The sequence below is a fragment of the Ornithorhynchus anatinus genome, chromosome 4 (assembly GCF_004115215.2).
Source record: "Ornithorhynchus anatinus isolate Pmale09 chromosome 4, mOrnAna1.pri.v4, whole genome shotgun sequence".
Classification (NCBI taxonomy): domain Eukaryota; kingdom Metazoa; phylum Chordata; class Mammalia; order Monotremata; family Ornithorhynchidae; genus Ornithorhynchus; species Ornithorhynchus anatinus.
Genome location: NC_041731.1, coordinates 34365157 through 34377855, shown reverse-complemented (window position 1 = coordinate 34377855; position 12699 = coordinate 34365157). Strand labels below are relative to the sequence as shown.

The window sequence follows — 12699 nt, the reverse complement described above, 5'->3', positions numbered from 1 at the left end:
ATGAAATACATAGTCAATGAAGAAAAAGCCTTCTTCAGCTTGTTTCTAAATAGATCTTCCTTTCAGGGAGATCCAGAGGGTCCTGGGCATGACTACTCTGGAGTTATCATGGGGGGCTGGGATCCTCTGGGCCGGTTCAGCCCCTGCTTCTCCTCTTTTCAGTCAACTTGGGTTTTAACCTTGGCCAGCTTCTAGGGTGACAGAAGCAACTGGAGACAGGAGGTGGCCCGGGTTGCTGGAAGCTGAGTGTCTGGGGTGAGGCCCCTTACAGCGCCTGGCATATAGTAAGCGCTTAACAAATACCATTTTTTTTAAAAAAAGGTCATCACTCATTCCACCACCAGGTGATACCAGCTGAGGGTCCGGCTGGACCCAGAGACAGGCCCAGCCACTGAGTCTGAGGTAAAAAAGAGAAAGTAAAAGGAGCAAAGAAATGAGCTTTCTCTTTCCCTCCTCCTCCCCTGCCAAGAGATGGGAAAATTGGGGACCAGCTGGGGATCTCCACAGATTGACTCCAAACCAGCCCTTTCCCATGGGCCAGGTCCCTGTAGGCTACCAAAAGCTGAGTCCAGCCTATCAGCCCTGCTGGAGAGGAGAGATCTCATGCCACAATTGATCTGGGGGCCCGAGAGGGTCCTTAGCCCGGGAAACAGACTCTCCTCTAGCCAAGCCCCCTGCCTACAGCCGGTTCAGCAGCAGCTACGAGTCCCGGCAGAGACGGGAAGCCACCGGAGCTCTGACCAGCACCGATTTCTAACCCAGAGCGCTGGGTGAATAGAGGGTCTTGCCAAGACCCTCTCCCAGATCCCTAAGCCCAGCATCCAGGCCCCCCCACATCCCCTGAGGTTAAATCTCCCCAAACAAAAGCTGAGTAACCTGAGACCCCCCCAAGCTGCCACGGAGTCTAACAAGAGGGAGAACACGCTTGTGGGAAAAGAGGCCATTATCCCACCAGCCACTCCACAAGGCTGCCTTGTTACTGTTTGTTTCTCAGCAGCGCGGTGTTTGGGGTAAAAATAGGTCATTAAAGATCATTACCGCCTCCCTCCGCCCCTCCTCAAAAGCCCAGCACACCCCTAACAGCTGCTGGCTTGTTAAAAAAAAAAGTCATTCATGTCAGCATTAAAAAAAATAATAATAATAAATTTCCAGTACCAATTAGATTCTCCCCGGCCCCTCCTCCGCCCCGGGGGAGGGGAGAAAGGGCGCTCTGCCTCTAAGGACACTTCTGTCTGCCGTATGAATCTAAGCACTGCCCTCTGAGCACAGGGTGCCCATCTGCTGGGATCCAGAGCTCCACAAACAGGGGGTTGTACAGAATGGGCTGGGGGAGGAAGAAAGACAACTAGAGGGACCCAAGAGGTCGGTCTTGTCTTTCCTCGATGGTCCGCCCAAGGCTGGGGAGATGAACAGGGACCAGGCTGGGATACAATTCCTCCTGGGGGTGGATCCAGGGGCCTGCAATTTTAGGTAGAAGGGGAAGGACGAGGGAAATGGAAACAGTAGCTTTGAGCAAGGGTATCCTTTTGTTTCAAATGCACCTGACGGAGCGGGTGGTCAGGCCAGTGGGTGGTCAGTCCTCCTCGTGGCCCAAATCTCGGCCAGAGTAGGGGAAGCAACGGCACCAGGTCATGGGAGCCCCCGGTCCGGGATCAAGAGGCTCCTGAGACTCTTGCCGGGCCTCCCGGGTCACTGAGACAACATTGGTGAGCTAGAACCCAAGCCGTGTGACTTAGTTGTGGAGGGTGGATGTTGACACTGCTGGGAAGACTCCTGAGGAAAGAGAATGGGAGAAAGGAGGCACAGTGGCCTCTCCGCTGCAGAGGGCACGAGAATAAGGAGCTAAAGGCCCGAGTGGTGACCTTTGGGTCATCCAGAGAACAGCCAAACTCCCTACCTGGCAGACGTCCCCAACCACAGACCAGCCCCACAGCTCTGCAACCCCTAGCAATGAGGCATTTGCTACCTGGAGAAGGACTTTGGAGTGAGCTGGGCTAGGCGGTATTACCTAGGGGTGGCCCCCTTGCTACTCAGCAATAATAACAACTGTGGCATTTATTAAGGGCTTATTATGTACCAAGCACTGAGCTGAGCACTGGTGTAGGTAAAAGATCATCAGACTGGACGTAGTCCCACCTGGGGTTCACACTCTAAGTAGGAGGAAAAACAGGCACTTAATCCCCATTATACAGATGAGGAAACTGAGGCACAGAAAAGTTAAGTCACTTACTCAGGGTCACGCAGCAGGCAAGTGGCTGAGCTGGATCAGAACCCAGGAACTCTGACTCCCAGGCCTGGCCTCTTTCCACTAGGCCACGCTGCTCCTCTGACTCGGGGCACTTTTAGGCAGCTGACTAGTGGGGCTGTGGGGGGGGGGGGTCCAGTGGTCTCACCTTAATCTGAGGCGCCAGGGCGTAGCAGGTGAGCTCAAACCGGATCTGGTCATTCCCCTGGAAGAGAGCAGAAAGACGGTGAGGGGAACTAGGTGCGAGGAGCTGCTGTGGACTGCCTACGTCTTCTCATTGAGGGGCCCTGTTCAGCCCGCTGAACCGTGGGCGAGTTCACGGGCACGTTGGCTACTTTGGTTCATCACCCCCTCAGGAGGGCTCTGCGGCCCACCGCACTGGGGTTTGGCCTGCTCTCTAGAAGCCTTCCTGGAGTCCCCTCTGGCTGGGGAGCAACAGAGCCCCGATTATCTCTGAATCTAGGGGTGGTCCAAAAGGAGGAAAACAGAACCCCAGCAGGCAGTGAGGCAGGGAACCACCTTGAGGGCAGCTTGTGTTCTCCCTATTATTTTTTACAAAAGAAACCTCACACCTGCCCCGTCCACCTTGTCATTACCGGAGGTTCTGATGGACAAGAGGCCTACTATGTCCCCAGGTCCACAGAGTGTGAGAGGAGGGGGAGGGGGCGGAGCAGACAGGCCAGACAACAATGTATCTGTCTCTAATTAACCTCCTCTCTCCATAATCCCTCACCCATCTGTTTTAGAATTATCCGAGAAGACAAATACTGGCTTCTAGCCACGCCTCAGCCCTACCGGCACAAGTCAGGGGCAGGGACACAGCTTGGGACCAGGAAAAGGGGCTATCACCTCTAGATCCCTCCTGGACTGCCCTCTGGACACAGCCCGCCTGGGTGGGGCACACAGGGGCAGACTCCTGGGGGCCGGTTGGATGGAGCAAGAAAGAAGCGACAAGTGACTGCCCGCCCATCCATCTACATGATCCTTACCGGTCGCCCTCGTACCACTCGCCAGTTTACTCGTCCCCGTAGCTTCCCAGCGGGCCAGGATGACCCTGATTTTTCCATCACTGCAGACGGCACCTCTATCCTTCCTGTCTCTCAAGCCCATAAACTTGGTGTCATCCTGCACTCCTCTCTCATTCAACCCACTTATTCAGTCTACCCCTATATCCTATCAATTCATTCTTTACATCACGAAAATCCTCCCTTTCCTCTCCATTCAAATTGCTACCGTGTTAACTCAAGCACTTATTCTCTCCCGCTTTGAGTACCATATCAGCCTCCTTGCTGACCTCCCTGCCTCCTGTCTCTCCCTACTCCAGTCCACATTGCACTCTGCTGTCCAGATCATTTTTCAACAAACACAGTCAGGACACGTCACCCCAATCCTCAAAAACTTCCAGTGGTTGCCCACCCATCTCTGCATCAAACAGAAACTCCTTACCTTCGGCTTTAAAACATTCAATCACCTTGCCCCCTCCTACCTCACTTCGCTGCTCTCCTACTACAACCCGGCCCACTCATTGAGCTCTTCTAATGCCAACTTACTCACTGTACCTCTGTCTCATCTCCTCACCACCATCCTCTCAGCAACATTTGGCCTTAAGCCCGGAATAGTGTAACTCTTCTTATCTGAAAGACAGTTACTCTCTTCAAAGCCTTAGTAAAGGCACATCTCCTCCAAGAGGCTTTCCCTAAGTCTCTTTTCCCACTCCCTTCTGCATCCCCCGACTTGCTCCCTTTAGTCACCCCCCCTCAGCCCCAAAACACTTATGTACACATAATTTATTTATACTGATGTCCGTCTCCCCCTCTAGACTGTGAGTTCACTGTGGGCAGGTAATGTGTCCACCAACTCGTTTGTACTCTCCCACATGCTTAGTGTTCTGCACACAGTAAGCGCTCAATAAATACGATTAATTGATAGAAGCAGAATATCCCCTGGCCTCCACCCTCTTTTCCTCTGTGATTGGGGGACAGAGGAGAGAAACGCTTCTTTTCCCCCTTCACTGTGCTCCGGGCAGAGAGCTCGATTCTCTGGGCAGTGGATCGGGGGACCCGAGCACCCTCTGCCCACTGAAAAGCGCTAACTGGGTGTCCCTGGCTGGTTATGCTTTCCTCACCAAAAGCAAGATGGGGAGCAGGGCAGCTCAGGAGTCGGGAGCTAGACTCCAAAAGCTTTCCAACCCTCCAGTGTCCTTCTTCGGAAGCTGTTCCGCGGTGCTTCGGTGTGTGTGGGGGAAATGAAATCTCCCTTCATCCAACTACCAAGGAGAAAATGGCCCTGTTCCCCTAACTGCTCTTTCCCTGTCAAATACGTCCACTTAGGGTGACATATCCACTCTGGAAATAACAGAGGGGCGATGTGCCCACTGTGAAAACCACCCGGGGCCGACATGGCTACAAGGTGAATAACATGTTATTTTCACAGGTGTTCTGTCAGGCGATTCCATAATCTGGGCTTCGGCTCCTTTATCGCTTTGAGTTACGAAGCGAGTTAGGAGCCCTTGGTGACATGGGCCGGTCCAGTGCCATCCCTCCATTCCAAGGCCACCCCGGGCCTCACCAGAACCTGCCTGGGCTGGAAAGATCCCCATGTCCTAACATGGCTAGTGTTTGCCCCCAACTTCCCAGCGAGGAGCAAATCTGAGCTGGGTTCACATTAAAGAATCCTGGCTTTCTCCCAGAAGGAAGACAGGATGGAAAAAATATCGTCGTGAAGTGGTTTTTGTTTTAAAACTAATCTTCCAGGAGCCAGTAGAGTTTAATGAATGTCCACTTGGCACACGGGAAGTTCAGAATAACAAAGTGGCACATCCCCTTTCCACAAGGTGCTAGCCAGACTGAGGGGGGGGCAAACTTAAATATTTACAACTAGAGAGGTCAAAAATCAATAAAGCAGACATAAATACTTCAGTGCTAAAGAAGGAGTAAATTTCTTCTAAGTGTTAATGCTAAATTTAGTGTTACCAGGGGCGTGGCTCAGATTCTACGACTAAGAGCTGATGGCTCGCAGTGGTTCATGAAATAGTCACCACCTAACTGATCTAGGAGCTTGATAAGAACCCCCAAAGTCCCCACAGAGCCCTTCTCCATCAAGGTTTTGGAGTGGGAAGGAGATGGAAGCTTGTCCCTTGACTGTAAGCTTCCCATGGGCAGAATGTGTCTACCAACTCTGTTACGCTTAGTACAGTGCTCTGCGTGCAGTAAGCACTCAATAAATACAACTAGTTGATCCGAAGTGAGGGGTTTCACTCTCTCAGAAATCCTCAGGACTACAGCATGACCTAGTGGATAAATCACTGGCCTGGGAGCCAGAGGGCCTGGTTTCTAATCTCGGCTCTCTCACCTGTCTACTGTATGACCTGGGGCAAGTCAATTAAATTCTCTGTGTCTCTGTTTCTTCAACTACAAAATGGGGATTCAATACTTGCTCTCCCTCCTATTTGACTGTGAACTCCATGTGGGACAGGGACTGTATTGGACCTGATTAATTTGTATCCACTCCAGTGCTTAGACCAGTACTTGACACATCGTAAGCCCTTAACAGCACACAACCTAAAACAGAAGAATGGCTAAGCCACAGGTCACACCAAGGAAAAAGCAGAGAACTGGGCAGGGTAAGAGCTTTTTGGTGAACTAAGTCAGCACTGTGGAGGCCTGTGAATGCACACATAAGGATAAATGGGTAGCAGTGTGGCCTAATGGAAAGCACACTGGCCTAGGAGTCAGAGGAACCTGGGTTCGAATCCCGGCTCTGCCACTTATCTGCTTTGTGACCTTGGGCAAGTCACTTAACTTCTCTGTACCTCAGTTATCTCCTTTGTAGAATGGGGATTAATTCCTTCTCCTTCCTACTTAGAGCCTCCTGTGGGTCAGGGACTGTGTCCAATCTGATTATCTGGTAGCCACCCCAGTGCTCAATGCTCAGTTCGGTGCTTAGCACAGAGTAAGTGCTTAAAAAGTACCATAAAAAAAAATCCAGGTGCACATGTGTGTGTGACCACGGGAATGCTTGTATGATTAGGGATCTATTTTCTAATACGTGCACGGGTATATGTGAGCTTATACTTTCCCTAAGTAGCTGTGGGTAACTGTATCGGTGTACATGTCTGTGCACATGTATATTCACATGCATTCGAATGGGCTTATTCACACACGACTAGAGTACGTGCAAATGTGATTCTCGATCTGTGGGTGTCCCCATGCGCTCCTATGCATGTGTCTACTCTTGGGACTCTATTGGGGGGGGGGGGGGGAGGTTTGGGGGTGTGTGTGAGAGTGTGTGTGGTGTGTGAAATCCCCATTTTCCCTGGCGGCTCCTGAAGCCCCATCTGCTCCTGAGCCAGCAGCCCCGCAGATGGACCCGTGCCACTGCCCTCTCCCCCCTCCCCCTGCCCCCAGCCCCCCACCAACCACGCAGGCAGTCTGAGCCAGGAGATGACATGCCCCCATCTCATATTTCCTCCCAAGTCCCTGCTCTCCCAACCTCTCTCACCGCTTAAGAGCTGCTTGGGGGGATCTTTATGAAGATTCCACAGGGAGGGCGCTTTCTCAGCTCTCTGGGCCTCTATCTGGCTGTGGGGAATGCTTCTGGGCTCTGTGTGTGTGACTGTGTGCGTATCAGACCATCAAAGGGCTGCAAATGTGACTGTGGGGGGAGGGACGGCAGCTCCAAATGGAATCAGGGAAGATTCAATTTGGGGTGGGGGAGGTAGGGAGGGCAGGACATGCCCCTATCTTCCATCCTATGCCTGCCTGCACACCTTCGCACTCAGATCTCCCGCTCCAGCCTCGGCATCTCACCAGAAGCTTCCCCCCACCAGCTATTTTTAAATGGTATTTCTTTAGCATTTACTACGTAACAGGCACTGTACTAAGCGCTGGGGAAGATTCGCTCTAATAAAGTTGGACACAGTCCATGTCTCCTATAGGGCTCACAGTCTTAATCCTTTTGCAAGGAAAAGCCTCCTTGATTCCCATGCCCCCTGCCTCTTCTCTTTGAAATCACGGCTCGATGCCCGCCACCTCCAGGAGGTCACCCTGGCTTAAGTGCATCCATCTTCAAACCCTCAGCACAATCCATGCCACCCTTCATCCCTACATCTAAAGCGCCCATTTCTGCTGACGGTCCATCTGCCTGACGACCCCCTTAGACCTTTAGCTCCTTGCAGGCAGAGAGAACTTGTCTATTCCCTAACTAGGGGCTCAGTGCTGGCCGCCCCCCCCAACCCTCCCAGAACCCAGTAAATGGGGCGGGGTTTTGACTGGGAAGGTTCTGCGTCCCTTGATCTGGGCTTCTAAGTCTGATCTGACACCCACAGATCCTGGGAGCCGCCAAGCTAAACTCAGGGCCTGGGAAGAGCAGCTGAATTCCCTTGGGAACAGCTCATTCCTCCCCGAGAATGAAACATCTCTTCTGCACAGTTCTAATAATAACAATAATAACAACAATAATGATAATAATAATAATAATAATGGTGGTATTTGTTAAGCTTACTATGTGCCAGGCACTGTACTAAGCACGGAGATAAATACAAGATACTTGGGTTGGACCCAAAACCCTGTCCCACATGGGGCTCACAGTCTTAAGTACCATTTTACAGATGAGGTAACTGAGGCACAAATGAGTGAGGTGACTTGCTGAAGGTCACACAGCAGGCAAGTGGCAGGGTCGGAATTAGAACTCAGGTCCTTTTGACTCCCAGGTCCATGCTCTACCCTCCAGATTATGCTGCTTCTACTATTACTAATAATAGTATTTGTTAAGCATCTACTATATACCAAACACCATACTAAGCACTGGGAGAGATACAAGATAGCCTGGTCAGACACTGTCCCTGTCCCACACGGGGCACTCATGCAAGTTATCTAAAATCCCCACCTCCAGCTTAAAATTACTTTTAGGACAGAATTCTTTGGCTAACTCAGGCAAAGAAGAAACACTAAACAACCTACCAGAAATGTATAGCTAGCTCTGAATGCAAGGTATTTGGGGCTCTGAATTATCCAGATAATAAACCTGGTTCTGTCCCTTGTTTGCTGTGTGACCTCTGGCAAGTCACTTAACTTTTCTGTGCCTCAGTTTCTTCCCCTGTAAAATGGGGATCCAATACCTGTCTCCCTCCTACTTAGACTGTGAGCTCCAGGTGAGACAGGGGCTGTGTTTGGCCCCAACCCTTAGAAAAGCGCTTGACATATAGTAAGCACTTAAATACCATCATTTATTATTATTATTATTATTATTGTAAGCGTGTGTAGATCTGGCCTGTGTGCTGATATGCTATAGTAGCCTTCCCTCCCGCCCCTGGGATGGGGGGAAGACGGGGAGTTTTGAGTATTTCCAACAAGACCACTAGCCTGAGCCTGAGAAGTGACATCTCTGGTCCTCTAAACTGTAAGCTTACTGTGGGCAGGGAACGTGCCTGCTAATTTTGTTGTACTGTACTCTTCCAACCACTTAGTCCAGTGCTCTGCACCCAGTAAGTGCTCAATAAATACCACTGATGGATTGAGCGATTGAATAACGCTGTTGGTCCAGAGCTCCGACAGCACCAGGTGCTTCTCTCCGAAATAGCCCTCTCTCCCTCAGAAAGGGCGGCGTTAGTCAAATGACCATTTTTATTGAGCGCTTCCTGTGTGCAGGGCACTGTACTAAGAACTTGAAAGAGTACAACAGAGTTAGCAGGCACGTTCTCTGCCCACAATGAGCTTAGTGTCTAAAATTAGGAAGCTCACGGTCTCGAGGTCCGTTCTGCAGCGTCCTCTTTTGGACACAGTCTTCTCTTCCTCCCTGCTGGGGGACGAGGAGGTTGAGATGGGAGGAAGCTGGTTTTCCCAGCTCTGGGCTGCTGACTGTGATCGCTTTGTTCAATCCAAACAGTGTGGGAAAGCTGGCTCTCGAAGCCTTACTGGCAGTCAGAGCCCTGGGTTCATTTCCTGCTCCTGCTCCCAGATCTTCATCCAGTGGGACAAATCCCCTCACCTCCTGGGGCCTCCGACAGGGACAGGACCCATGACTAATTCCCAGCTGGGTATTCTCTCCTGAATATGCTCAGTACAATACTCCACACACAGTAACCACTTAGTAAATATTATTTCTACTACTCAGTTTCCCCCACTGGCTCCCTGGCCCTAAATTGGGGGTGGATGGGAATCCTGTGTGCAGGGGTGAGGGAATCTCACTTCCTAGCCCAGACTGATTTACTCCTTCGGCTGGGCCGGCTTCTGCAGCCCCGGTGAGCCCACTAGTCCTGCAGGAAGGTTTCCCAGAGAAATCTGCTGATTTCCAGCCCCGGCTTTTTTCCCCAGGGCAGTTCCATCCACCTTCCTCCCTGCTCCCTTCCCTCTTTGAAGCTCAGGGTCAAACTCGATGACCCGGGGGTCGTGACTTCTGTGTGGCTAGATCTTCTCAGAATCGCTGAGCAGCTCCCGCCTTGGGGAGGCTGGGGAGAGAAGCTGGGTTCTGCCTGGGCCAGCTCTCCCAACAAGTCAGAGCCTACGGGAACAAACAGCTGGAGAGGCTTCCTCCCCTCACCATCTCTGAGAAGCACCGTGGCAAAGTGGATAGAGCACGGGCCTGGGAGTCGGGCGGTCATGGGTTCTAATCCCAACTCTGCCACTTGTCTGCTGCAGGACCTTAGGCAAGTCACTTCACGTCTCTGTGCCTCAGTTCCCTCATCTGTAAAATGGGGATTGAGACTGTGAACCCCGTGTGGGACAGACCCGATTTGCTCGTATCCATCTCAGCGCTTAGTAGTGCCTGGCACATAGTAAGCACTTAATGAATACCATAATTATTATTATTATTGTTATCTCTGGGACAAGATGTTTTAGGTTGTGAGGAGCGGCTTCTTGTAACTGGGGTTACAGTGATGCACTGCCTCATCCGTAGAAATCTCAGTTCCCCGTGAACAGTGAGTTCACCGCCAGGACTGCCTATAGTCTATCAATTTGGGCCCAGGGATTACTATTCCGACCGGCCCATTTTACACCAACCCCAAAGACCAAGATGCAACGGAAAAGTCAGATGAAGTGACAAATACGACTCTCCAGCCCAAATATGTCCTATTCTGTCTCTGAGCAATAAGGCAAACAATCTCTATCCTGCTTTCTAGGCACTACCAGTGCCTCCTTCCTGATCTGAAATATCCCCGGTCTCTCGACCTGAAACTCCTCCTCTTCCTCAAAATTTTGTAACAAAGAAGAAAAACGTTTCTTCTGCCCCGTCGTGAGGGGAATGGAATTTTGGGTCCATTCATTCCTCTCTCTGGGTCCAAACTCCCGGAAATGAATCTTCTATGGATAGAACAGAAATTCACTTGGTGAACGACAATTATTGACTGTTTTTCCTGGCCCCGATAAGAATCCAGAAATACCGAGAGCACCCAGAGAAAAAAAGACCAACAGTGCCCTTCTGGGGCCCAGAGAGAAGAGACCATGAGGGCCCTTTGGTGCCCAGAGCTTCGACAGGCAAGGCGAAAAGGAAAGGGGGGAAAAAGGGCAGCCCGGGACTGGGGAAAGAGAATCTCCCCCAGGGTCTTACTGGCTGTGGAAAATCATAAAGACCCTTTGACTCTGGAAGGGGCGTGAAACCCAATCAAAGCTACAGCCAAGGAGCAAAACGACCGAACCGGTGTCGGTCCCACCATATGGTGGGATCTCTCCCGAGTTCTGCGCCTTCCCCGGAACCTGTCCGGTGACAGCATTAAGGGGCGACCTAATGGTCTCTGCCTGCCTCTAGTGAGGAATGCGAGAATCAAACCATCTCAGGGACGTCCTCGAGAGACTGGCAGGGCCCCCGCTCCATCCAACCAAGCCGCAGGTGGGCCAGCGAAGAGAAGACTTACAATGTAAGGCTCCAGGGCCCTCTAGTGGCTTTCGAAAAGCACTCGCCCTTCCTCCTAACCACCTTGGAGAGTTGAAATCAGCTGGGCTAAGTCAACCGTATTGCGCGCTCACTGTGTGCACAGCGCTGGACTGAGCACTTGAGAGAGTACCATATAAGACTAACATTCCCTGCCCACAGCGAGTTTATAATCAACCAGTCCTATTTTCTGAGCACTTACTGTGTGCAGAACTTTAATAATAATAATGCTGGTATTTGTTAAGCGCTTACTACGTGCAGAGCACTGTTCTAAGCGCTGGGGTAAATACAGGGTAGCCAGGTCGTCCCACGTGAGGCTCACAGTTAATTCCCATTTTACAGATGAGGTAACTGCGGCACAGAGAAGGGAAGTGACTTGCCCGCAGTCACACAGCTGACAAGTGGCAGAGCCGGGATTCGAACCCATGACCTCTGACTCCCAAGCCCAGGCTCTTTCCACTGAGCCACGCTGCTCAAGACTAACAGACACAATCCCTGCCCACAGCGAGTTTACAATCAACCAGTCCTATTTTCTGAGCACTTACTGTGTGCAGAACTTTAACAATAATAATAATAATAATGTTGGTATTTGTTAAGCGCTTACTATGTGCAGAGAACTGTTCTAAGCGCTGGGGTAAATGCAGGGTAATCAGGTCGTCCCACGTGAGGCTCACAGTTAATCCCCATTTTACAGATGAGGTAATTGAGGCACAGAGAAGTGAAGTGACTTGCCCACAGTCACACAGCTGACAAGTGGCAGAGCTGGGAGTCGAACTCATGACCCCTGACTCCGAAGCCCAGGCTCTTTTCCACTGAGCCACGCTGCTTACCAAGTGCTAGGCAGAGTACAAGAAAAAAGAGTCGATCCTGGCTTACCTAGATACAGCGAGCTTATGAGTCTAGAGGGGGAGCGTATAGTCTCATAGGATCACGCTCAAAATCGGAGCTGGATCTGGCCACATCAGCCAAACTCCGGCTAGTTTGGTCATTCAAATTTACAACTGCCCAAGTGAAGCCCAGGCTCGATTAGGTTGCTCACGTAGCCTTAACATTAAGGGTAATAATCTATAACATACTTGTGAGGTGTGACTAGACACACTATGATAAATATCCAGTACCAAAAAAATATCCAGTACCAAAAAAATATCCAGTACCAAAGCCACAGGAACCCGAGTAAAGTCACAGAGTTACATCCGACCAGCAGTCTGACCCCAACAGCAGTAGATACTTAGGGGAACCATGTGTCCCCCAAGAAATCCACTATCTTGGTTAGGAACGGACCAAACATCATCCTTCTATTCCCCCACTATAGCCCTTCATTTTCTCTCTAGCAGCACTTTATGGCCCTCTTGTCCCTGAATCTATAGAAACCCGCCGATACTCTCCGCAGTCCCAACTTCCTCCAGTCACAAATTTCAAAGGGTTCCACCCAGCTTGCTGAATGAAGAAATCCAGTCCTTTAAAGCAACTTGAATCCACCACCTTCAATGGGCATTTCACAGTTGAATCAATCAATCGTATTTATTGAGCACTTACTGTGACACGGCACTGTACTAAGTACTTGGGAGGATACAATATAACAGAGA

At 50.8% G+C, this 12699-nt stretch overlaps 1 protein-coding gene across 2 annotated transcripts in view; it reads right to left on the bottom strand.

The window, feature by feature from the left end:
* Positions 1–12699, bottom strand: part of ASS1 (argininosuccinate synthase 1) — an 87897-nt gene that overhangs the window by 54241 nt on the left and 20957 nt on the right. For both annotated transcript variants that reach the window (XM_029062792.2, XM_029062794.2), the window contains one exon: positions 2394–2450. In XM_029062792.2, the coding sequence (XP_028918625.1) occupies positions 2394–2450 (57 nt within the window). The remainder of the gene's footprint in view (positions 1–2393; positions 2451–12699) is intronic.